We start from the raw sequence: 26,313 nt of genomic DNA, 5'->3' as shown, positions 1-26,313 counted from the left end.
TTTTTTTGGTTGAGTTCAACAAAATAATTATGAAGGTGAATTTTGTACTTTTTTCTTAAATAGCCAAAGTACTTCAATCAGATTCACAAGTAGTAAAATATTATTCTATATTTCTTTTTTACAGGTTACTTATAAATGAGTGAAGATACTGTTAGTTAATACCATGCCTTAGTATGAGTCATGGAGAAATAGTTTAAATGCCAATTCAAGTGGTTGGTTAATTATGTACTATTAGGTTTGTGTACCGAATATTTTATAAAACCATCAAACTTGCCTTTCTATTAATTATTCTTTTTACTGCTTTGATAGGAGTTACGCCCAAGTTGCCGATACACTATTACTTCTTGAACAGGTTCAAATACATTCTATTTTTTGTGTACCTCAACTCAAACACTGTCATTCCTCTTGCCTTAATTGTTTATCTACATATTCTAGATTTGTCAGGTCCACTATACCCCTTGTCTCAATGGCGGATGAAACCTTATATAACCGGGTAATGTGCACTCTTAAAGTTTAAATTCATGTTTCGGCCCTGCCTTATTTAAGGCTAATCTTGCTCGCACACATGTCAAGATGGTTGGTGATACTAATTCAAGTGCCTATTCAATGGGTATGCTTTGATCCTGCTGTTCCTACCTGGGAATTTCTTTTGTGACTGATTCTTTCTCAAATTACATATACCTATGGCTTGGAATATTAAATCATAACATGCTCCACTGCCAAGAAAATCGTGATGGTCGATGAAGTGCACGATAAATATCGTCAAAGTCAAAAGTACAGAAGAAACAACAAGTACTCCAGATCAAAATTATGAAAAGATTTTTACGTAGCAATTTTGAAAGCAATTATTGGCAATTTTAATTTTACAGAATATTTGAATCAGTGATTGGCTTCAGGATATGAGGCAACAGTCAAATGAAAGCAGTTGAGGCATGAAAAGCTGCTGCAACACCAGCTACATCACCAAAATTGATCAAACCTCTATAGTCACGGTAACTTTGAATTACTTCAGTCACTTCCAAGTCAGATGATACTTCTGAAAGCCTCCCTGAAGCAACTTTGCAATGCAAACAACAAACAGAGAAATCAAAAAATAAATTAGATTAAATTCAATGCAATCATGGAGAGTTTATCAATTCAAACAGTAATTTGACCGATGAATACAAAGAATGACATGTACCTGCCAACAATCTATATCTATATCTATATCTATAGTATTATAAAAGTGGGAACCCCTAAACTTAAAAGTCATATTACCAATATAACCTTCCTAAAAATATTAACTATCTCACTTATTAAAAAAACGAATGCCTACAAATAGCAACGTTTCGTACTCCTTTAGTAACAGACACACCCATTCAAATCTTTCTTTTTTGAAGTTAAGACTTTTTTCTTCAACTAAGTTAGATTAATACTTTATTTTTAACGCTACCATGTCCTTCCATTTACTTTTAAAATTGTCGCCGAAAATAAAGTTTTCTTACAATTTTGATTTCACTGGACAAAGCAAGTGAATTACACTAAGTTGATTGGAAAACACGTGCATTGAATATTTGCCCCAATAAACATACTCTATTTCAAGGTAAAAGGATGAAGAAATTCACGTTGATTTTGACTTTTAAGTTGCACTCAGAGGTTCGTGGCATTCCACTGACTTTAAGGTATGGCTCTTGCAATTATGGCTATGGTTATACTACGCAGTGTTACAGAAACAATAGCAAATAAGAAACTTTTCAAAGTTTTCAATAACTAATTAGCAGGTATGATCGATCCAAAATCCTTAAGTCATTCCCTTAATTATATGTGTATAAGGATGAGTCGATTGATAACGGAACACTCAATAAGTCTGTGTTTCATCTACATTATTTTTTTATTTTATATATACAAGTCATATTTATTGTTTGTACAATAAATAACGTTGGATCTGGTTGGAGAATATTTTACTTAATTTTGCTAAGAGGATAATTGAAATTGCATCAAGAGTTTGGCATGTTTCTCCTACATTTACTATCACATTAATTAAAAGAATCTTATATAATAATTACTAATGTCGGCCTTAAGAAAAGTAGGGTCAACTGAGTTATATATGGGTTTAAACTAAAAGTTGGGGATTGAAATTTTGAACAACTTACATGATTTGTAACAAATTAATTATTCATTTTAGTGTTACATGTATAGCTACAGTCACTTGACAGTCAAGATTAAGAATATTTAGTTTAATCTTTCTCTTGGTACATGAAGCATTTAATTAAATCATTAAACTTAAGTTAGACTAACATTGTAGGATAACTATTGAAAAAATAAAAAGTTTACGTTTACACTCAAGTTTACCTCGGGCTTTGAAGTATTGTAGTGCAACAATGTCTATATTTTCTTAAATAAATTGAAGTCGGCTACTTAAAATATTTTTGTAAAGCATTTTAATTTATGTGGATGTACAACTAATTTTTGTTTATCACACTTTCATGAGCAAGAACTCACTGTGAAATGGCAAATTTGGTTTTTATATTTAGATATTGGGCCATTGGTTGAGAACAAACGTTTTACGGTAGTTTTAGCATGTCTCTGAATTAACATATCAGTGGAAAGAGGTTTCTTTGTTCAATAATTTTTTATGTGTCTGGTAGACTTGTTCTTTTATTTGTTAGCACAATTTTAAATTTTTTTGTTTTGCACCAAATTAATATTTGTCTGAGCACTATTATTGCTTCTCTTCTTTTTTAATTTTTTGTTCCTTTAGTACATATCACTCAATTGTTTGAAAAACTACCCCTAACGGATGGTCTGTTTATTACATGATAACTAATTAACTACATTGAAATAAGAATAGTACTGGCCTTTTTGCTATGAAGGCAGTTTTATATTTTTGCCATAGCTTAAAACGAATGATCTAATTCTTTCATGTACCTTTCAAAAGATGACTGTGTACTTTTAACATTTTGATAAGTTAAAGATTTTCGGTGTATTATAATGCTATTTAATATTTGTAATTCATCGGAATTTGGTTTTGACATATTTTATTTATATTAATTATAACGTTGTCAACTTTCAAGTGTCCAATTTTGCTGATTTGGGCAAGTTTTGTCTTTCGTATGGAGAAAAATATTTTGACGTACATTTTTTCGAGAAATATTTTTATCTTCAAAAACCAAGTTAATATTATAATCAATAAGGTAGTATATTCAAACGGAAAATATATTTGGACAAACTAAGAATGGCCCAAATGTCCAGAATGGGGGTATTATCGCACGGCTTTTGAGGGCATAATGGATATTTTAGCATTTTCGTTTTCCAGATATACCCTTTAGCATATTTGTTTTTTAATTTAATTTTTTCCCTCCAATTCTCTCTCATTAGTTTAATTGTCTTACCTTCCCCATACTTCTTTCACATTTACACATGCATGCTACACTACTTTTCATAAAGCAATTTATACTCATATACATATACTATACCAATTAAACGAAATAAACTAAAATATACGCATAGTATACTAAAAAAATATGATTAAACTACTGTATTTTAGTTTATTACTGTATCACTAAAATAATATTGTATTACTTTCTAACTCTAACACTTAAATATATAGTGCTTCAACTAAGAAGCCACTACAACAAATGTGATTTTCAACCACCAAAATATTAGCTACAATAGAAAATTTGTCACTAATTATCCATTTTTTGCGACTAAAATTATATTTCGTACTTAAATACACGAGGCACATACTTTTAGTGACAAAACATAAATTTTATAGCAAAATTTTGTCTACTAAAGTTTCCCACAAAAAAATGAATTGGCGCCAAATATTAATTAATATTAGCCACAAAATTAATATTATTGGTGATAAATTAGTTTCGTCACTAAATGTTGTAGACAATTGGTGACAAATAATTGTTCGTCTTAAAATTAGTTATATTTTCGCTACGAAATAGTTTCCTCACTAAGAGTTTTATATTTTTTGCAACCTTAGTTTTTGTCACTAATAGCATAAACAAATTAGTGACGAGCGGTGTATCATCTCTATTTTACCTATGAAATTATTAGGTAGCATAAAAAGTTCATCACTGTCATTATCTTTTTGGAACAAAAATTAGAGTCGTACTTAAATGCACACGCACATACATTTAGTGAAGAAACAAAAATTTCGTAGCGATAGTTTTATCTACTCAAGTTTTCCACCAAAAAAATGGATTGTCGCTAGTTATTTAGTAACATTAGTCACAATATCTAAAGTTACTGGTGACAAACTAGTTTCATCTCTAATATTGTAGGCAACTAGTGAAAATTATTATTTGTCTAAAATTAGTTATATTTTAGGCTTTAGCGGTGAAAAAGCTTGGTGACTAAGAGGGTGTTTGGCTAAGCTTATAAGCTGGTCCCTATGCAACTGTTACACTTCCCATTAGCCATATCCGCTCCTCCATGCGGACATTACACATCCTAGCAGCCCCTTCCACTCCTCCATACATCTATTACACTTCCCAATAGACCCTTCCACTCCTTTATGCAACCATTACACTTCCCAGTAGTCAATTTCACTCCTCTATGCACCATTACACTCCTCTATGCAACCATTACTCTCCTCCATGACTACAATTAATTATAGAAGCTTGTCTTTATCCATCCGCCTATACAGATTTTGGATTTTTTTTTAACTCCTGTCATATAGTGGCAGTGCACTTCACATATTTTGGATTTTTTAAAATTTTTTTTTTACACTTCTTCCATATAGTGACAGTGCACTTCATAGGTTTTATCTCATAGTCTTAACCTTCATCTTGGTGGTTGAATTCTAATTAATAACGGATCGGTCTCCAAAATTTTGTAGTGGTAAATACAATTTTTGATTTTTCGTGTTGATTTTTCCACTTCTCTATGAGCAAAGTAATGTCGATTTTTAAACTTTAAAAAAAATCTTCCTAGTTTTGTTCTTGGTTGTAAAATGATAGAAAAGAATAGGGGGACTTCTGCACTAAATATATTGTTAATGATTTCTCAATTTTAATTAGCTATTTTTAAACCAATAATCTTCTTAAAATAAATAAATATAACAATAATAAATGGAAAAAACACAGACAATATTATAAGGAACAATCATATTAATTCATTACTTTGATCCACTTGAAGTTAATAAATATAACTAAAGAGAAGAAATTATCAAGCTAAACATAAGTTTATCCTAGCACTTCAACAGAGAAGATCACAGCCCCTGATGTAGCCTGAACTAGTTCCAAGAGAAGAACACTCCCTTTTTTCAGATTATTGTCGACAATAAATTATTTCCACCATTAACGAGTCTTCTCCGAACACCACTTGTGGAAGTCACAGCCCATTCCTTCCCATTATATCGAAGCATTGTTTTGACCGAAATAGGAGGAAGATAGCCAAAGATACTCTTTAGAAGAAACTGCAAGAACATAATGTAAAGATAAGGTTCATGGTTCATTGCTAGCTGGGATAATCAACAGTTATCAAATCATGAAAATATTATAAAAAAAATTACCACATAATCACGCTTGATGTACGAACTGGGCACGTCCATCCGAAACCATGGATAGAATTCATCTTCAATCCATCCTCTAGCATTCATGTTTAGAGTATCTATTTTGTTTAAAGAGTTGGAAATGTTGTTCTTGTGTTTAAGAGATATATAAAGACTCAAAACTTTCTATTTCCCTCCAATCATATTTTTACTTTTCCCTTGTTTCCCTCCGAAAATTGTATTTGACATTTTAGTCCAAAAATGTCATCTTGTTTTCCCTCTTAATAAAGTTGTAAAATTTAATCATGATTTTCCTTTTATTATGATTAAGATATTTGGTGAAGATTATTACAATTAAGATTAACCAATAAAAATATGTCGAATTATATATTTGCTATTATATAAACAAGGTCATACTAGTGAATAGACTTATATGGTTGCTATAGGCAGATATGTATGAAATTAATATAAACGGTTATTATATAAACGATCGATATTACTAAGAATCACAACGATATAATTAGCATAGGTTATATGACTACAACCATATTAGCGAATGGACTTATATGGTTGCTATATGCCGATATGTATGAAATTAATATAAACGTCTATTATATAAACGGTTGATACTAATAAGAATCACAACGATATAATTAGCATAGGTTATATGACCACAACCATATTAGGGAATGGACTTATTTGGTTGCTATAGGCCGATATGTATGAAATTAATATAAACGGCTATTATATAATCAGTCGATATTACTAAGAATCACAATGATATAATTAACATAGGTTATATAACTACAACCATATTAGTGAATGGACTTATATGGTTGCCATATGCCATATATATATATATATATATATATATATATATGAAATTAATATAAACGGTTATTATAAACGGTAGATATTACTAAGAATCACAACGATATAATTACCATAGGTTATATGACTTCAACATATTAGTCAGTGGACTTATATGGTTGCTATAGGCCGATACGAATGACCTTAATGAATGAAATTAATATAACCGGCTATTATACAAGCGGTCGATATTACTATGAATCACAACGATATAATTAGCGTATGTTATATGACTACAACCATATTAGCCAATGGACTTATATGGTAGCTATAGGTCGATACGAATGACCTTATTATAAACGGCTATTATATAAACGGCTATTTGACAACTACTTCATCAACGGGCTATATCATTTTTGTATTTTTTTTTACTTTTCTCTTCAAAGAATATGCATTATTCTTTGAATATTCGTAAAAATATTTTCCAAGTATTCTTCAATGTACTTTTGTATCTTAAAAATATTCGTAAAAATTTTTATGTTTCTTTTTTTAGCTTTCTGTTCAAAGAATATGCATTATTTTTTGAATATTCGTAAAAATATGTTACAAACATTATTCTTCAATGTATTTTTTATTTTCCATGTTTAATGGCTCCAAACTAGTTTCTAGGTTAGCATTCATGTTTAGGTTACCGGGAAGGGTGGTGAATTATGCGTTTAATGAAGGCTTTCTTAACATAAGTGTATGGTATAAGTTTGTATACCGTATAAAAAATAATATTATGTATAGATACTAGACTTTTGATCTTCCCATCGTATAAATTGTATTTTAAAAAAATACGTAATAGTATAGGTATACATATACGAAGGCTTTTGATCTTACTATCTGTATAAATTTTATTTAAAAATAAAATAAATACGTAATAGCATAGGTATATATATGAAGTTGGTTGATCTTCCCATGAGAGAATGATGATTTATGGGACCAATGTTTTGGGATAATCAATATTTATTAACTAATTTTGGAGGGAAATATTTTGGAGGGTAAAATGGCCATTAAGCCAAATGTGAAATGAAGGGCTTTAGTGGTATTTCACCAGTGTGGTCATTTTTGGGTCATGCTGAGTTTGGCCGAATAGCAGCATTCTAATTCAAATACTTACTTATAATATCAATTTTTAATTTGTTATCTGGCTTTCCTTTTTTAATGAAATTTTGTGCTTTCATTGGTATTTCTTGGAAAAGAGAGTAGTTCTCAACATTTAAAAACTTTAATGTTTTCGATGTGAAAGATTTATTTTAATTTATTAAATATTTATTTATTCTTGATTAAATAATTTGGTTATTCTCTTCTTTGACGTGTCCTATCTTGAGTGACTTTCATTAGCAAAAAAATATCTTGATAAATCTTTATGTGAGAAATATTTTATCTTAGAAAATAAGTTAATGCTATAGTAAATGTGCAAGTCAGAAACAACTTATACTTTATCAAATTTTAATATGTTCTCCAAGTTCTTATTTGAAAAGAGTGCTCTTCTTATTAATTGATGTTAGATAAGAGAGAGTCGAAAATTTATAAAAATTATGATTACCAATAAATTTCTGTTGATTGTTTATGGTGCACTGATTTCGAACTTGACATAATTAAGAACTTCAAGTGTGAAGTTATTTTGTTAATTATCTAGAAAGGATCAATTTTTTTTTTATTATATTGTGTTTAGACTTAGTATAAGTACTCCATGTATCTAATTATATTTTGATTGTTCATATTTATAACCTTAGACAATATCCAATTATCTTGGCATCGATAAAAAAATTATGATATTCAAATATTCTTGTTTTAATAATATTGACATTATTTATTTCATGTTTTGACATGACTTCGACATACACGTGCGTTCGAGAAACTAGTTTTTTAGAAACAACTCAAACAAATTTATCTACTTGTTTTATGGTTTAATTTTTTTGAATGTTGTCCTTAAATTTTATCTGCAATATACATCTTTTATTATTATCTCTCCACTCTTTTTTTCTTTTGAGCTAATTCGCGCATCGTTGGAAAAAGAAAAAAGAAAAAACAAAAACAAAAGAGTACTGCCAAATTTCAGAACGGATATAACTTGGCTAAGACAAAAGTAGTACTGTGTCCCACAAAATTTTTTGTAAACCCACTGTCAAATGAGGAGTACCAAATAATTCTCACAGGATATGCCATTTTCCATCAAAATTACTACATATTATATAATATGTTTTTGACAATTCCACTTTACTTTTCTTGCAGAAGCGGCACATATCCATTATTCATTATCATCCTTACCTGCCGTCGCCGGGATGGAAATGCGTCATCGGAAAATGCTTTTCCCGGCGACCCGCTTCACTTTTTTCTTCTTAGTTTACCTCCTTTTATCCCCTTCCCTTTCCTCTTCCTTCCCCTTTCACAAGCGCAAGCATCACAAAATCGATGGACCCATCAAGACCCTTGTCGTTCTGGTCATGGAAAACCGCTCCTTTGATCACATCCTAGGTTGGCTTCACAAGACCCGACCGGATATCGACGGCCTGAACGGCTCCGAGTTTAACCGGGTCAATGCCTCCGACCCTTCTTCCCCGAAAATCTTTGTCTCCGATGATGCTGTCTTCGTTGACTCCGACCCGGGTCACTCCATTCAAGCTATTCGAGAGCAGATATTCGGGTCCAATGATTCCTCCGCTAACCCGGCTCCCATGAACGGGTTCGTGCAGCAGGCTCTCAATATGGGCGTCCCTTATATGGAGAAAACCGTGATGAGCGGGTTTAAACCGGAGTTGTTACCGGTGTACAGAGAGTTAGCGAATGAGTTCGGGGTGTTTGACCGGTGGTTCGCGTCGGTTCCGGCTTCAACTCAGCCGAACCGGTTTTATGTTCACTCGGCAACTTCTCACGGAGCTTCCAGCAATGTCCGCAAAGATTTAATCCACGGGTTCCCTCAAAAGACCATCTTCGATTCTTTAGACGAAAATGGCCTCTCTTTTGGAATTTATTACCAAAACATCCCAGCTACGTTTTTTTTCAAGTCACTGAGAAAACTCAAACACATTTTTAAGTTTCATGATTATGCATTGAAGTTCAAACTCCATGCTAAACTTGGGAAACTACCAAATTACGTGGTGATTGAACAGAGATACTTTGATATTAAACTTGACCCGGCTAATGATGACCATCCATCACACGATGTAGCACTTGGACAGAAATTTGTGAAGGAGGTTTATGAGACTCTGAGGGCGAGTCCACAGTGGAAAGAAATGGCACTGTTGATTACATATGATGAACATGGCGGGTTCTTTGATCATGTACCGACTCCGGTATCTGGGGTGCCTAATCCTGATGGGATTATAGGGCCTCCTCCATATTACTTCAGATTTGATCGCTTGGGTGTGCGTGTTCCTGCTTTCTTGATTTCCCCATGGATTGACAAAGGCACTGGTGAGTCGCTTTACATTGACTAATTACTTGTATTTCATTTCATTATCATTTAACTGTTTAAGGTACTTTGTGGTTGATATTTACTACTTAGCATTTGATAAGGAGAAATATATGCGGTAAAGCTGGTGATAGGAATAGAATTCAGTGGGGTTGTTGCGTTTTTAGGATTCTTTGAGATGAAAATTTGTAAATTAACTAGGAAATCTTTCTAGTTGTGGTATTGCTATATGTCTGTGTTGAAGCTTATGAGTTATAACCATGTTGAACACAAAAGAGGTGCCATTACAAGTTTACAAGAATATCTTGCGCTAATATTTGGTTTTGGTAGTTCAAAGAGTTTTTATTGCGCTAGACTTGAGCAACTTTAAGCCTGTTAGAGCGGCTGTGTGTATAATATACCTCAGGTTCTACTACTTGGCTTACTAAAACAAGAAATATTTCTGCAAGGCCATTAAAGTGAAATAATCTCCTGTTGAAATTTAATCGATGGTACATTAGATGCTAACGTCAAGTAACCTATGTGCTTGCAGAGGAAAAAAGGTAATATATTGTTCTTCTATGATAAGAAACTGGCGCATATATAATTTGCTTTTTTTGGTGAAGATGGATCAGAATTATGTTTAACCTTACCTTATCGATATGTTTGATGCAGTGATCCATGAAGCAAATGGTCCAACCCCATCTTCACAATTTGAGCACTCTTCCATACCAGCAACTGTGAAAAAACTTTTTAATCTGAAGTCGAGTTTCTTAACCAAACGAGACGCATGGGCTGGGAGCTTTGAGAACTATTTCCGCCTGCGTAAGACTCCCCGTGATGATTGTCCAGGTACAACTTCATCAAACCATGAACAATTATTTAGCGTATTTCCCAATTACTACATGCTTAATACTGAAAATTTCATGTTCATACAGACTGACTAATAGTCACTTAGACTGGAAAGTAAAGAGTTCAACTGAATATATATGGTTGTTTTTTAGATGTTGAATTCTTTAGGAAACACTATACAGTAAAAATATCTCTGCTAAAATTCTTCAAAAGCACATATGGTAAAGACTCTATTACTAAAAGTTTATTCGTACTTTTAACGCGTTATGACTACTATTACTAGTAAAAGCTGCTTTTTTCCTCAAACGTGTTATGATGCTAAGCAAACACAATTTTTTTTTTCTGGATAAGCTGCTTTAGACTTCCTTATGGAACACTATGGGCTCCCGCATGAACTCATTTTCCCGACTTCAAGAGGGTGTTCTTTTAAGCTTTTTCCCACTTTAGCTACTGCAGGAGTTGTAGTTCTCTTTCATCATTTAAATCAATGGGGTGTTTTCCATCTCAGGTATTGGTGAAAGCTGCAGTTATCCTTTATTTTGGTGTGTGATCTGATAAAACTGATTTGATCTTTTATAGCTTTTAGAATGTCGGAGGAAGAAGAATGGGGTGCTGTATCTTTGATAATTTGTGAAAATTGCTTCAATGTGGCTTTGAGTTCTTGATAGAACAGATGGGATCTCTGATATAATCATCAGTTTGGATGAATTGAGTGGATCTATGATTTAAACTTGTGTGGAGTTGCGTGAATAAAAACTTAATTGATGGTTAGTAAATTTGTTTGATTATTTTAGGTTCACGCACTCCTGCACATGCAAGCCTAATTCTGTTTGCTAGGCCAAGTACATAGGGAAATATGTATAGTGATGACAGGCGGTTTGAAACTCGAAATGAGGCTCATGCCTGCTCTAATACTATGTTTTAATATGTGAACCTTCATTGACAAACTTTAACGGTTACAAGGGGAATTTTCGTTATTTATTATATGTTTGCAATAACTTAATACACATTTTTCTTAGGAGTCTCCTAATTCTTTAAATAAAACAAGAGTCATATCACCCATTTACCTGTCTAATCATAATCATTTGATCCGTATGATGTCTGAGCAGAGAAACTTCCGGAGGTGAAGACAAATCTAAGACCATGGGGACCAAGAGAAGATGTAAAACTCTCTGAATTTCAAATAGAAATGATCCAGCTTGCTTCACAGCTTAATGGTGATCATGTGCTCAAAAGCTACCCTGATATTGGACGGAACATGAATGTTGGTGAAGCTAATCGATACGTAGAGGATGCAGTCAATAGGTTCTTGGAAGCTGGTAGGGCTGCTCTAAGAGCTGGAGCAAATCAGTCTGCCATTGTTACGATGAAACCAGCCCTAACTAGCCGAGCATCAGAGGGAGGATTCAACAAGTACCTGGAAGCCTACTAATTTGGTTTATGGGTCTTGTAAGTACTGCCCGATTATATATGTATATACATTATGTTGTATGTGATCCACGTTCCTGCATAACGAACAACACTTGCCATCAATTGTCCTTCCAATGATAAATACATTATATTATAGTCTTTAGGAGCAATGCTCGTTAAAAAAATTAGGAAAGCTTCTTCTTCTCAAGTGTTGGACCGATTATTGTAATCACTTTTAGGGGTCGTTTGGTATGAGGTATAACAAGGTATAAGGGTGGTATAAAAATTTAATACCACCTTAATACTCTGTTTGGTTAGTAAACCAGGTATAAGTTATCCCGGTGTTAATTTTAACACTGGGATAACTTATACCTTATAAAAAGGTGGGGTAACTAACACCGGTATAACTTATACCTTCTTCTTAGAAATTATGCAGTTGTCATTCTTAATACAACATACCAAACAATGAATAAACAACAATCCCAGCATAACTAATCCCAGCATAACTTATCCCAATATAACTTATACCGGTATAAATCATATTCCAACCAAACCACCCCTTAGTAAACTCATTTTAGCCACATATATGTTCCCATGAATGCCCATCTTTTGTGCCTTCTTCGTTTTCTTTTCTTTTCTTACCAAAATAATTGCTGTTCGTTCCAAAGTTCCTCCCATACAGTTTAGCTTGCGAACTGCAGTAGAACTAATGTTTTTTTTTTTTCCTATAATGTTATACTACAACAACAGCCTAGCAGAATCTCACAAGTGGAGTCTGGGGAGGATAGAGTCTGCGCAGACCTTACCCCTGCCCCGGGGAGTAGAGAGGCTGGGGAGTGTAGAGTGTACGCAGACCTTCCTATAATGCTATAAATAAAAAAAATTACTTTTAGAAGATTTGTGTAACCGCTCCTTGTCTTTTTGAGTCGAGGATCTCCCGGAAACAACCTCTTTATTCCGGGGTAGGGGTTAGGTCTTGCCACCTACTTTTTCCGATAGGAATAGGGAGTTTTTTTAGATTAAAGTGACATTAATCGAAATGAGATTATTTATTTAATTTCAGAGTCCCACTTGGTATATTTATTATGGTGTCCCAAGTCACCTGTTTATTTTAAATCCCAAATCGAGGAAATTTGACTCCGTTTAAAGTTTGCGAAACCAGAAGACCGAGTAAGGAATTCTGTTAACCTAGGAGAAGGTGTTAGGCACTCCAGAGTTTCGTGATTTTAGCACGGTCGCTTTAATCACACCTGGCTTTATTAAATTATTTAGTTACGTGTTTTAGAACCTATGTACCTTTTACCTTTTACCGCTTTTAACTATGACGTTTTATGGATTTAATATTTGAAATGGATTACATGAGTGTAAATCCGTTTATTTGGGGCGCTTAAATCATGTCACGCGTATGTGTACACAATTAATCACGCTTTATTAATTATGAAGATTATTTCGGCCAAAGTCGCGCGAACGCATACTTTGATTTATTTTGGGAATCGTAATTATGCTACACGAACGTATACATAATCACGATACTAGATTAAATGCGCGCCTAAAGCATTTCTACGAAATATTCATTTTTAAAATTGCAATCATGTCACGCGAACGTGTACATAATCACGATAAATTAGTTATTAAAAAAAACATGCCTAAAGCATACTTGCAGTCTTAATAGCTTATCCTAATCAAATTTTGAGATTTGTTGCGAAATATGGTACAGTGGGTAAGGTGTATATGCAACTACATAGCCAATCTCGTAATTCAATGGAGTTCTATGTTGAGCTTTGACTATGGTTGATCAAATTGAATTAATGTATCCTACTCAGTTAATTGGGATCTAGATTATATTTCCACACCGTTTTCTCAAAATAAAGTGCAGACATGAATGGTGTTTTTTAGAAAGAAATTAGCTTGACGTATTACAAGCTCTCAAATGGGCCTGTAGTTGAGCCCCAATGAATAAATGGCTCAAAGTCATGAACTATCAACATGCCAGACAAACCAGGCGATTCTTTGATAAAAAAAAATAAAAGACATTGTTCAAAATATGCAAACAAACGTTTTTGCTGAATAAACAAGCACATTTTGAATTACAATTTACAAATATACATTATACTGAAGAACCTTTAGCATCAAATTTCCATATCTATTCGTCAATAACAATGAACTATAAACTCATCAATTACAAGCCCATGGTTAAACCCAAGTGAATGAGACTCAAACTGTAAAAATGAGAAACAAATTTTGATTCAAACTATTACATTAGGATAGCTACCATAAGGACTACAATTAGAATTTCAAACAGTTGTCATTCAAAATCTGCAATTTTTGTTCTTCCATGCCTATCGAAAACCGGAACTCCATTTTAACTTTGAAATATATGGATCTGACCATGTTAAAGGTCAGATTCACAAGACCACAGCCATGCACACACGACAACCTGTATTACCACACAAATTCAACTAGCAAATTCAAGACACTATAGATAGGACTAAACCAAAACTAACATAGATAGTTTAAACTAAAGATAAGAACTGCTACATTTAACATAAAAAAAACACACAATTATAATCTACCATGGCATGATAAGTATCAGATCAAAAGGGGAATTATATGCTCAAGAAAACTCAGATATTGTTACATTTGTGAGAATAAATCATTCATAACAAAGAGCAAAAATACATTAACATAAAATTACTAGCATTCCTTCTTAAACCAAATTTGAAAATATTCAAGTACAGGGGTGAAATGTGTGCCTAGCTGCTTAGGAATTGCTCAAAAATTGCAAAATAAAGGCAGAGTAAAGTTCAGCAAAATAAATATAGCATATCCAAGCAAGGAATAGCAACAGACATCTCCCTAGCAACTTGATTCAATCCTTTGAATACCCCAGGGTTAACCAGCAAATCAGCAAAGAAAATAACTTTTGAAAACTTTTTCTTTGAAATTTTTTGCAAGTGCAGTGTGTACTTGTGAGGGGATGTGTGCAGATAGGAATGGGAGTAAAATGAAAATTGAAGAGTGAGTTCTGTGTAAAATCAATGTGTAAAACCAGTCTCAAAATGAAGAAAAGAGTGAATTTCCAGAGTGTTTTTCCGTATGTGTAGTCAGTCTGAATGATGGGAATGTGAGGCCTCTTATATAGGCAAAGTGAGAGGGAATAATTCTAGGGAATGCAGTCCCTATAGGAAAGAAGCATCATTTCTAACAGAAAATGGACAGATGTTGGGACAACTGTCTTATCCAGATATTCCCTATATGTGTTAGCCCTTTTATCTTCTGATTCTAACCTTTTTTACCCCAAATTTTGACATAATTCAGTTGTTTTGTTACATTTCAATCCTTCTAGAAGTTTACTACACAAATATCTCAAACTCCTGATTTTCTGATTTCTTTTGGCCCCTTTTGGTGTTTCAATATCTACAAACAACTACCACAAAACTTGGATTTAAACCAAAACCATCCACAACAAATAATATTCAAACTTTGGCCTGTTTAGGTGATTAAACTAATTCAAACCTACAATTAGCTAATCAAGATTATTTTGACCTAATTGAAACTGCGTGCTATGCATCTAAAACATTGGCCTACATAGAATCAATGAATTTGAAATCTTAATTAACTTAGAACATGCTAAACATTCGAAAAAGAAAATATACTAACAATCACATATTGATGCAACCTTTAGACAATTATCAATTGACAATCTAACCAAATCGAAACTATACTAAACATGTTGTTGATTGAACTAAACCTAATCTATAACATGTAACATAAAACATCAAGCAATTAGGTCAGATAAGTAGTAATTAATGAAGTGGAAAGGAGGGTTACCAATAATGAACAAAGCTGCCCGGGAAAAGAGATATCTGGCTATAGCCGACATTGCTACATGAGCATTAACCAGTATTGAAGGCATGGCCAATGCTATACGCAGCGATGCCTGCCATACGTCGGCCTATGAAAACAGTGTCATGGGCTTCTATGGTGGTGACCGGATTCTGGTGGTTTGTAAAGGATCCAAAATTGACTCTAATTGATAATTCCCAATAAGAGTGTTTGATTAATGTTGTTATGAACCTCAGGTAGGCTAGAATTCGGGAACTCAAAATGGGGGGAATTTAGGTTGTTTTGACTTCTTAGATCTGAAATTGGAGAATACTGGTGGAAATTTTGGGGAAATTGGTGATGGATTAGGGTTGAGGGGAAGATGGGGAGTGTGTGGTGTAATTTTGGGGTGGTTTGGAGTGGCGCCGCCGCTGTAGGGAGATTTCCGGTGGCGGCTGTGGGTGGAGGTTCAGAGAGAAGAGAGATGAGAGGTGGAGGGGGAAATGAGAGGTGGTTTCTAGGGTTTGGGAAGGGGTCTGTTTGGACAGATTTAAGGGGAAGGGGGCTTCAGTTGCGAGCCGTTGGATCAAGAATGATCAACAGCTGGGATTAGGCGTTACTAAAATGGCGCCGTTTTGGCGCCTGAAGACTGGACCGGATTGGGTGGGTGTCGGACCTGGGCGAGATATGGGGCGAATTTGGGCCATTGAATTTGTCTTTGGCCCAAATTTAAACAAAACCCATCATACTCCTTAATTCTTTTTCTTTGTTCTTTCTTGATTTAAAAATAAAACATCCTAAACATACTAACTAAAATCCTAAATTAATCTATTTTGTAAAATTATCCTTAACTTATTTTCACTAATTTAAACGCTAATTAACTTAAAACTAAAGCTTTTGCAATTTAAAACTAAAAGCTAATTAATCTATTTTCACTAATCCTAAATTACTTACATTGATTTTTGTTTTATAATGCACCTAATTAATGTAATTAAATCCTAAATGCACATAGGATTTAAAATGCTTTGGATTGAAGAATTAAATATTTTGGGTATTTTTCATGACTTTAAATTATCAAACGTGCACAAAAATGCAACTAAATGTAAACAATTAACAAAATAATTCCTAGAAACTCTATAAAAAATTAAAAACAATTAGGAAAAACTTATTTATTGATTTTTGTAGGACTATTTTCGGTGAGGCAAAAATTACGTGCTCACAGCCGCCCCTCTTTGCTCGCGAACATGAAGAGTTTTCGTGCAAAGATAAAGTGAGCAATTACGAGCAATTTTTGGCCGTTAGACACTCCATGGGAAACGTTTTGAAAAGGTTTGACCGAACCTTGCTTCGAAGGTTGCCTACATATCCTTAGCTATAAAGGAATCATGTCAGTGTAGTTCTGGAAGTTATGGTAGCTGGGACTACCGTGATTTCACTGCTGTCGCTGCTGTTACTGCTTGATGAACTCCTTATTACACCAAAATCAAAAATGAAAGAGACTAAACTAGCCTATTAGCTATGAGTTACAAGATTCCCATCTATAAGTCTTCTAAAGCTTGATCTTGAGTCTTGGCTGGTTCCCCACGCAGACTCTGATATGAATCTTGATGCTTGTTAGTTGCAGGTGCTAGTTCATTCTTCTTTAGCTTTTCAGATCAAGGCGAGATATGCAAATCTTGTGACTTCAGTCATGGCTTGAGCAGTCCACATCTTTTCTTCGCTTCTGCACTTTGGATTCACTTCTTTTCTTTTCTTTTCTTTAGTTTGGATTGAGATGTCTTTTTTTGGTCATCTCAAACCCTATACGTCGAGGTAAAAACCTGTTCTGACACCAAAACAAACGAACGAACGAAATTTTTCGCCCCAATTTTCACTGGGAAAGTGAATTGTTTGTAACAATACTCTATACTATTTCATTATTGAAAGCAATAAAAATCGGAATTGGTGTACCCTGAAAAAAATAGAGACTAGGGAGTGGAGACCCTATGTCTAAAAATCATCAACTAGGGAGTGATGACCCTATGTTGGAAAAGCGACTAAGGAGTAGAGACCCTATGTCTAATATAAATATCATCTCGGGGGTGGAGACCCTATGTTGGAAAAGAGACTAGGGAATGGAGACCCTATGTCTAAAAATCATCAACTAGGAAGTGGAGACCCTATGTTGAAAAAGCGACTAGGGAGTGGAGACCCTATGTTTAAAAATCATAGACTAGGGAATGGAGACCCTATGTTGGAAAAGAGACTAGAGAGTGGTGACCCTATGTCTAAAAATCATCAACTAGGGAGTGGAGAGCCTATGTCTAAAATAAAGACCAACTAGGGATTGGAGACTGGAAAATACAGCTAGGGATTGGAGACCCTATACTACCATGATTTTGAATTTTCTTTCTTTTCATTTCATTTTTTCTTTTTTTTTATTAAGAAAATGAGTAAAATGCAGGAAAGAATTTCGATAATACTTTCCTTTTTTGGAGTGATTATTGTTGTAGAGCTATTTTAGTGTCTGCGCGGTTTTTTTTTGCACCTGCTTCTTGCTAGGTTGCTTTGGATTACACCTGTTTCCTGTTTTTTAAACAAAAAACAATTTGTCAGTTTGAAACACTGGTTGGTTTTGTGGCCTTGAACGTTCAGTCACTTGATCTCGGCCCGTTCAGCTGCAACTGATTGTTTCCTAAATACCTATTGCATTTCTAACCTTGGAGAACCTCTGGCTTTTCAGACTTTGCCGTGATGGTCTGTCACGTGGGACTTAATCTTTTCAAGTTTATTTTGCATTTGTGGGCATTTGGCTTTGAATTTCCTCTTTTAACAGTTTTTTGATTTTGAAGCATCGACCATCATGGTCAGTCGGAGTCGACTTGATGCCCCTGCCGAGGTTGAATGCCTTTTCTTCATATAGGCTTGTATTAAGTGAGAACCCTGTAAATCAGTCTTGCCATCCCTTCTTTTTCTTAGTTTCGGGGCAGAGTTAGACCGAAAGAGATTCAAAGAAAAACAAACAATGGAACGAACAAATGAATTTGGACGAGAGGTATCCCTTTCAGGGAAAATAAGGAAGGACTTATCTGGAGTGCGTGCAGACTTCAATGAACATGAAATGCCTTTTGGAATAGATGCATGATCTGCGTAAATCGTCCGACTCTCAGAAATTCATCTCAACTTTGCCTTGTAACCGAGAAACCTTGCCAGGACTTTGTCGATGTCGATGGTTGTGAGGATCCTCTTTTCGATCAATGGCGCCCTTTGTGGGTTTTCACCAGCTGACCTCTCTCATTTCTCTTCTCACTGTCGCCTTATAGTGCTCTTTGCGAGTTTTCACTAACAAGACTCTCTCATTTTCAATTTCTCTGCTTCCATCACCTTATGGTGCCCATGAGGCTTTTCACCGATAAGACTCTCTCATTTTATTTCTCTCATTTGGTGGCAACAGATCCAAGTAACTGTATCCTCCCATTTAAAACATTCTCACCGATTGATCAAAAGGACTTGAAAAGGATTTGGGTAAAAGGGATTTGGATCGAGTTACAACTTTGGAACCTTTCAGGCGAAACCATCGCCAAACCATTATAACGTATGCCCCAGTTTTGGGGGAATTTGGATTTTTGTTTTGGTGTGAATGAACCCCAGAGAGAGGATGCCTACGTATCCTTTTGGAATCAAGTCGAACATAGTTCAAGAAACTTTTGTTTTTTGATTTCTTTTATTTTCTTTCTTTTCATCATTTTTTCATTTTTTTAACATAGTTTTCAGGTTCCAAAGAGGGTAATCAAAGAAAAAGGGAACTAGCTCAAAGGGTTTGCAAGGGTTGGTAGTGTTTGGGTAGCGGGAATGAAAGCCTTTGTCATCCCAATCAGAGAACATTAAAATTGCATAAAAGGGTCAAACATAATACCTTTTGACCGCATCTGCATTGACAGCCGTTTCAGGATCATTTCCTTCGATGTCTCCCAAATTCAGCGCTCTTTTCGGCAACGGTTTTCTTATAATCTACGGACCTTTCCATTTTGGAGCAAATTTTCCTTTTGTCTCCTTATGATACGGGAGAATATGCCTTAGAACGAGTTTCCCCACTTCAAAGTTTCTAGGCCGCACCTTCTTGTTGTAGGCACATGCCATTCTTTGTTAGTACAACTGCCCGTGGCAAACTGCGGCCATCAACTTTTCATCAATCATAGTTAATTGTTCCAACCGGGTCTTGACCCATTCATCATCCTCGATCTCAGTTTCAACAATGATTCGGAAAGAGGGAATCTCAACTTCTGCAGGTATTATGGTTTCAGTGCCATAAACCAATAATTAGGGCGTGACCCCAACTGACGTGCGCACGGTTGTGCGATATCCCAATAATGCAAAAGCAGCTTTTCATGCCACTGTATAGAACTTTGAATCATTTTCCTGGGGACCTTCTTGATATTCTTGTTTGCAGCTTCAACATTGCCATTAGCTTTGGGCCGATAAGGGTAGAGTTACGATGCGTAATCTTAAATTGTTTGCATACTTCCCTCATCAAGTGGCTGTTCAGATTTGCAGCATTGTTTGTAATGATAGTTTTAGGAATACCAAAATGACAAATATTGTCGGAATGCACGAAGTCCACCACCGCTTTCTTAGTGATGGCTTTGAAAGTGACTGCTTCAACCCACTTTATGAAATAATCAATGGCAACCAAGATGAATCTATGCCCACTTGAAGCTTTTAGCTCGATTGGCCCAATGACATCCATACCCTAAGAAACGAATGGCCAAGGTGCCGACATAGGATGCAACTCTGAAGGCGGTGCATGAATTAGGTCACCGTGTATCTGACACTGATGGCATTTCCGGACAAAACTGAAGCAATCCTTTTCCATGGTCATCCAGTAATAACCTACCCGAAGGATTTTCATTACAAGGACATATCCATTCATGTGAGGCCTACATACTCCTGAATGCACTTCGTTCATGATCTTTTCAGCTTCCCGGGCATCTACACACCTCAAAAGATTCAAATCTGGAGTTCTTTTGTACAATACTTCTCCACTCAAGAAGAAACTGTTAGCAAGCCTTCTGATAGTTCTCCTTTGATCTCCACTGGCCTGTTCGGGATACTCCTTTGTTTTCAAAAACCTTTTGATATCATGATACCATGGCTGGACATCTGGTTCTATTTCAAGTGCATTATAATAACCATGTCTTTCTAGAATTTGGATCTCCAGCGGGTCAATATGGACATTGTCTGGATACGGCAGTATTGAGGCCAAAATAGCTAATGCATCAGCTAAATCGTTGTGGAATTGAGGGATATACCTAAACTCGACGGACTTGAACCGTTTGCTAAGATCTTTCACATGTTCCCTTTATGGAATAAGCTTGATATCTCGGGTTTCCCGTTAACCTTGGGCTTGCCGAATGATCAAATCATAATCTCCTGTGGTCAATAATTCTTCCACATCCAGATCAACTGCCATGTTCATGCCTATGATGCAAGCTTTATACTCGGCAGTGTTGTTCGTACAGACGAACCGAAGCCAGGTTGTGGCCGGATAGTGCTGACCAGTGGGCGAAATCAAAATTGCTCGAATCCCAACACCTTTTGCATTTACAGCTCCATCAAAGAACATTTTCCAAGCATTGGTGTCTTCTGGAATTATTTCAACTGAATTTACTTCCTCGTCCAAAAAGTATGCACTTAGGGGTTGGTATTCATCATCAACCGGGTTCTCATCTAAATGATCCTCCAAGGCTTGAGCTTTCATGTCGTGCGGGTGACATAGATAATGTCGAACTCAGTGAGCACGATTTGCCATTTTTCTAACCTTCCCGTGGGCATTGGTTTTTGGAATATGTACTTCAGAGGATCCATTCTGGTTATGAGATATGTGGTTTAGGCTAAAAGATAATGTCTCAGCTTCTGGGTGACCCAAGTTAGGGCGCAACAAGTTTTTTCTAGCAAAGTGTATTTGGCTTCATAACTAGTGAACTTATTACTCAGGCAGCATATGGTTTGCTCTCTCTTCCCGGTCACATCGTGTTGCCCCAGGACACAACCGAAGGAATTTTCCATGACCGTCAGATACAAGAACAAAGGTCTTCCTGGTTAGGGTGGAACCAAAACTGGCGGATTTGATAGATATTCTTTGATTTTATCAAAAGCCTCTTGGTATTCATCTGTCCATTTGATCGCCGCATCTTTGTTCAACAACTTAAATATGGGCTCACAAGTGGTAGTGAGCTGCGCAATGAATCTACTGATGTAATTCAACCTTCCTAGCAGACTCATGACCTCTTTCTTGGTTCTCGGAGGTGAAAAATCCCAAATACACTTTACCTTTGTTGGATCTAACTCGATACCCCTCTGGCTGACTATAAACCCTAGAAGTTTTCCAGATGGAACTCTAAATGCACATTTAGCTGGGTTCAATTTCATGTCATACCTGTGCAGACGCTCAAAGAATTTTCTCAAATCCAGCATATGGTCTTCCTGCGTTCTAGATTTAATGATCAGATCATCCACATACACCTCAATTTCCTGGTGCATCATGTCATGGAAAATGGCAGTCATGGCTCTTATGTGTGTTGCCCCGGCATTTTTCAGACCAGATGGCATGACCCTGTAACAGTAAGTGCCCCAAGGTATGGTGAAAGCCGTCTTTCTGCGTCTTCTTCATCCATCAGAACAGGGTGATACCCAGCATAACAATCCACGAAAGGCCATATCTTATGTTTAGCAAAGTTGTCGACAAGGATGTGGATGTTTGGCAATGGAAAGTTGGCCTTGGGGCTTTCTTTGATTAAATCCCGATAATCAAGACACACTCGGGTTTTCCTGTCTTTCTTTGGCACTGGGACCACATTACCCAACCATATGGTGCATCAGACCACTCGGATCACACCAGCTTTTAACTATTTGGTGACTCCTTTGATCTTATCACTGATGTCCGTCTTAAACATTCTCTGCTTTTGTTAGACAGTTGGATAACCGGGATAAGTTGGCAATTTATGCACTACCAAATAAATACGCAGTCCTGGCTTATCATCATAGGACCATGCAAACACGTCTTTGAATTCAAACAAAAGTTGGAACAATGCATCTCTAGTTCTTTCATCGACGTGAATGCTTGTCATGGTTTCGCGGATCTCTTCTACTACCCAAATTACTGGCTCGGTTTCATTTAAGTTTGGCTTAGGCTTATTCTCAAATTGTTTCAACTCTCGATTTATTTCCCTAAAAGCCTCATCCTCATCATATTCTTGTTCTGGATTCATTACTTCACAATTAGATAGCGTTTTAGGATCTGGGCATGAAGTCCGCAAGCATGTCATGTTATTTAAGTCTGCATTATTAGAACTGAAGAGAAGAAGATAAGAAAAATAGCAAAATTAGAATAAAGAAAAAGGGAGACATTCATTGACGATGAAATATTGATTCCATTTCATTGAATTGAAGATAGGAGGGTTTACATCGAAATCAAAAGACAATAAAATAAAAACATTCGAGTTACACCCTGAAATAACTTGTAATGTAGAAAATATGGAAAGACTGGACTACCGGAATTCCCACCTGATGGGGAATGGGGTAGCCTTCCAATTCTGAAGCTTGGCATTTGGTCCCATGTACACCACCTCAGCATTGCTTGTGCCTTCCCCTGGTTGGACCATGTGGGACTCGTACAACATTTGTTTCATGGCTTCACAAATGTCATCAATCTCTTCGGCTGTGAAGGCCTCTTTTTCTTCTTCTCCTTCTTCTACGTAGTTGGGTTTAACAAATAACTTGGCGAGATGCGGAACGGGCTGGGGCAGGACCCATTCATTTTTCTTGCGCTCATCAGCCCATTCTATGTCGGCATTTGTAGCTTGGAAACCTACGCCGAAAACTCTCATTGGCGGTCGAAGTTATGGGCTCTGTGATGCATTGTGGAGATACTCCGGGCCTCTTTCCGGGCTTGTACCCATGTTTAATAATTTCACTGGTGACCATGATCGATGCATTAGATTAGCAAGGTTGAGGGAATGTGGCTCCTTCTTCGCACTGGTCGGTGACCAAAATTTTGAAGGCTTGATAGACAATGTACTCACTTCCTTCTCTAGCTTCGAGACACGGGACTGAAGTGTACCTATAAATGGATAGTTCATCCTCCCCATGTACAACAATTTCTTTGTTTTCATGTTCTTGACCATTTGGTAGAGAGTGGAGGGCACAACTCCTGCGGTATGAATCCATGGTCTTCTTAGGAGGAAATCCATGTCCAACACCTGGAAAGTCACTTCGAAATCCACGGGGAAAATGGTCAAGATCAAATCAATTTTCCCTATTGCGTCTCGCTTGACACCATCAAAAGAGTGCACACAGAAATTGTTTGGTCCAATTCTTTCTGTTCCAATTTCCATCCTCTGGAGCGTTGAGAGAGGGCAAATGTCGACTCCGGACCCACCATCTAGCATGACTCTCTTCACATAATAACCTTCGCATTTGACAGTCAAGTGAAGGGCTTTGTTGTGGGCGGCTCCCTCTGGGGGCAAATCATCGCGGCTGAAAGAAATCCTATTGACTTTGAAGAACTGTTCAGCCATTCTTTCCAATTATTCAATTGAAGTTTCAACCAGGACATATGCCTCGTTCATTGTTTTCAAGAGTACTTTTTGATGTTCATTTGAGCTCAACAACAAAGATAAAAGCGAAACCTGAGAAGGAGTCTTCCGGAGTTGGTCAACTATGACATATTCCGAAGTTTTCATTTTTCAAAAGAACTCTTCTACTTCTTCAGCGCTCACAGGCTTCTTGGGTGGAAACCGTTTCTCGTTGTTCAGCTTTGATTTCTTTAACTCTTATGGGTTGTGGTACTTCCCAGGTTGGTTCATTTCGTTCACCTCCAATAATCTCTTTCCCCTTGTAAGCAACTACTGTTTTGTTATAACTCCAGGGGACTGCTGTGGGGTCACTCATAGGGCTTTATGGTGCACGACTGATAACAATGGGCTCAGTCAGCCTTGGTGGAATTACCAGTCCTCGCGCCACATAAATCCCTTTTGGCACATACAACTTTGGCACATTCAACGTAACTTTCCTTTGCTCAAATCTTTTGGGAGTGTTTAACATGAGTTGCTCTTTCCTTGGGGCCCTAGGAGCATAGAGAATTGTGTCTTTAGTAGGTGCTGCCCCAGTTTTTGTTTCCATAGATTTTTCTACAACTTGAGGAATTGGAGTGATTTTCTTCTCATTTCTGACTTGTTTCGCCACCGCTTTAAGTCTTGCCTCTGAATCGTCAATGGTGATGATAGCTTTCAAGGCTGGATCAAACTCTTTATCATCACAAATCATTCCAACGACTGGCCCGTTGTTGTGAACCAGTAATGGATTGTTAGTCACATTGGGGATTTCCTCGTCCCTTAGGACCACTAGTTTTTGTTCTATCGAATACTCAACTGTCAAGAGTCCAACAATCCTCCGTATCATGACCCTTTGCCCAGAATGATAGGCACACCTGGTACCGGGCCAGTATGATGGAGATTTCAGATTTTGCCGATTTAGAGGCATATGTTGCAATAGACCCATCTGGATTAATTTTGGAAACAGGCTAGAATAGGACTCACCAATAAGGGTGAAGTCGTTTCTTTTGGGAGGCGCACGGGGGCGTGTATTATGTTGGTAGTTGTTTTGTGGTGGACAGGGGTTATATGGAGCTTGGTGAGGATGGTTATTTCTAGGAGGTGGAGCTCGGTTTTGGTTGTAGTGTTGTTGTGGCCGTGTATAGGGTTGGGCATTCATCACCCATAGGGAGGCGGTGCCACAGCATATGCTGCATCTTGATAGGGGTAGTATTGTTGTGGGGTTCTAGAAGGCAGGTAAGAATGATCATGGGATCGAAGGGAGCCTCTCAAACTTGAAGCCATCATGGCTCCTTCTTCCCTCTTCTTTCGATTTGCTAAACCTCCCGAGCCATTCTGGATGGCTTGGGAAGTGGCTCTTAAAGCAAATTAACTTATGATCCTGCCAGTTTTCAAGTCATTTTCTACCATTTCTCCGATTTTTATGGCCTCCGTGAACGGTTTGCCCGTGGCAGACATCATATTCTGGAAGTAATCAGCCTCTTAGGCTGCAAGAAAACATTGACCATTTCTGTCTCATCCATTGGTGGTTTCACTCTGGCTGCTTGCTCATGCCACTTAATAGCGTTTTCACGAAAACTTTCCGTGGTTTTCTTCTTGAAATTGGTCAGGGAATTCCTAGCTGGAGCTATATCAACATTATAATGAAATTTCCTAATGAAATCTCGGGCCAAGTCATCCCATATATGCCAATGGGAGATGTCCTGGTCCATGTACAATTTTGACGCAATTCTCGTCAAGCTGTCCCCGAAATAGGCCATCAAAAGTAGTTCTTCTTTTCCACCCGCCCCTCTCAGCTGATTGCAATATCTTTTCAGATGAGCGATCGGGTCTCCATGCCCATTGTATTTTTCGAATTTTGGGATTCTAAAGCTAGCGGTCAAATGAACATGTGGAAACATGCA

General features: G+C 36.4%; 1 protein-coding gene across 1 annotated transcript; it reads left to right on the top strand.

Moving 5' to 3' along the window:
- Positions 8,440-12,201, top strand: LOC109228967 (non-specific phospholipase C1). Its single transcript, XM_019394246.1, has 3 exons — positions 8,440-9,754; positions 10,407-10,583; positions 11,693-12,201. Exons 1-3 carry the CDS (start codon positions 8,623-8,625, stop codon positions 12,013-12,015), a joined length of 1,632 nt encoding a protein of 543 aa, XP_019249791.1. The 5' UTR covers positions 8,440-8,622; the 3' UTR covers positions 12,016-12,201.

Source organism: Nicotiana attenuata, chromosome 7 (assembly GCF_001879085.1).
Source record: "Nicotiana attenuata strain UT chromosome 7, NIATTr2, whole genome shotgun sequence".
Lineage (NCBI taxonomy): Eukaryota > Viridiplantae > Streptophyta > Magnoliopsida > Solanales > Solanaceae > Nicotiana > Nicotiana attenuata.
This window is presented reverse-complemented; position numbering and strand designations above follow the sequence as displayed.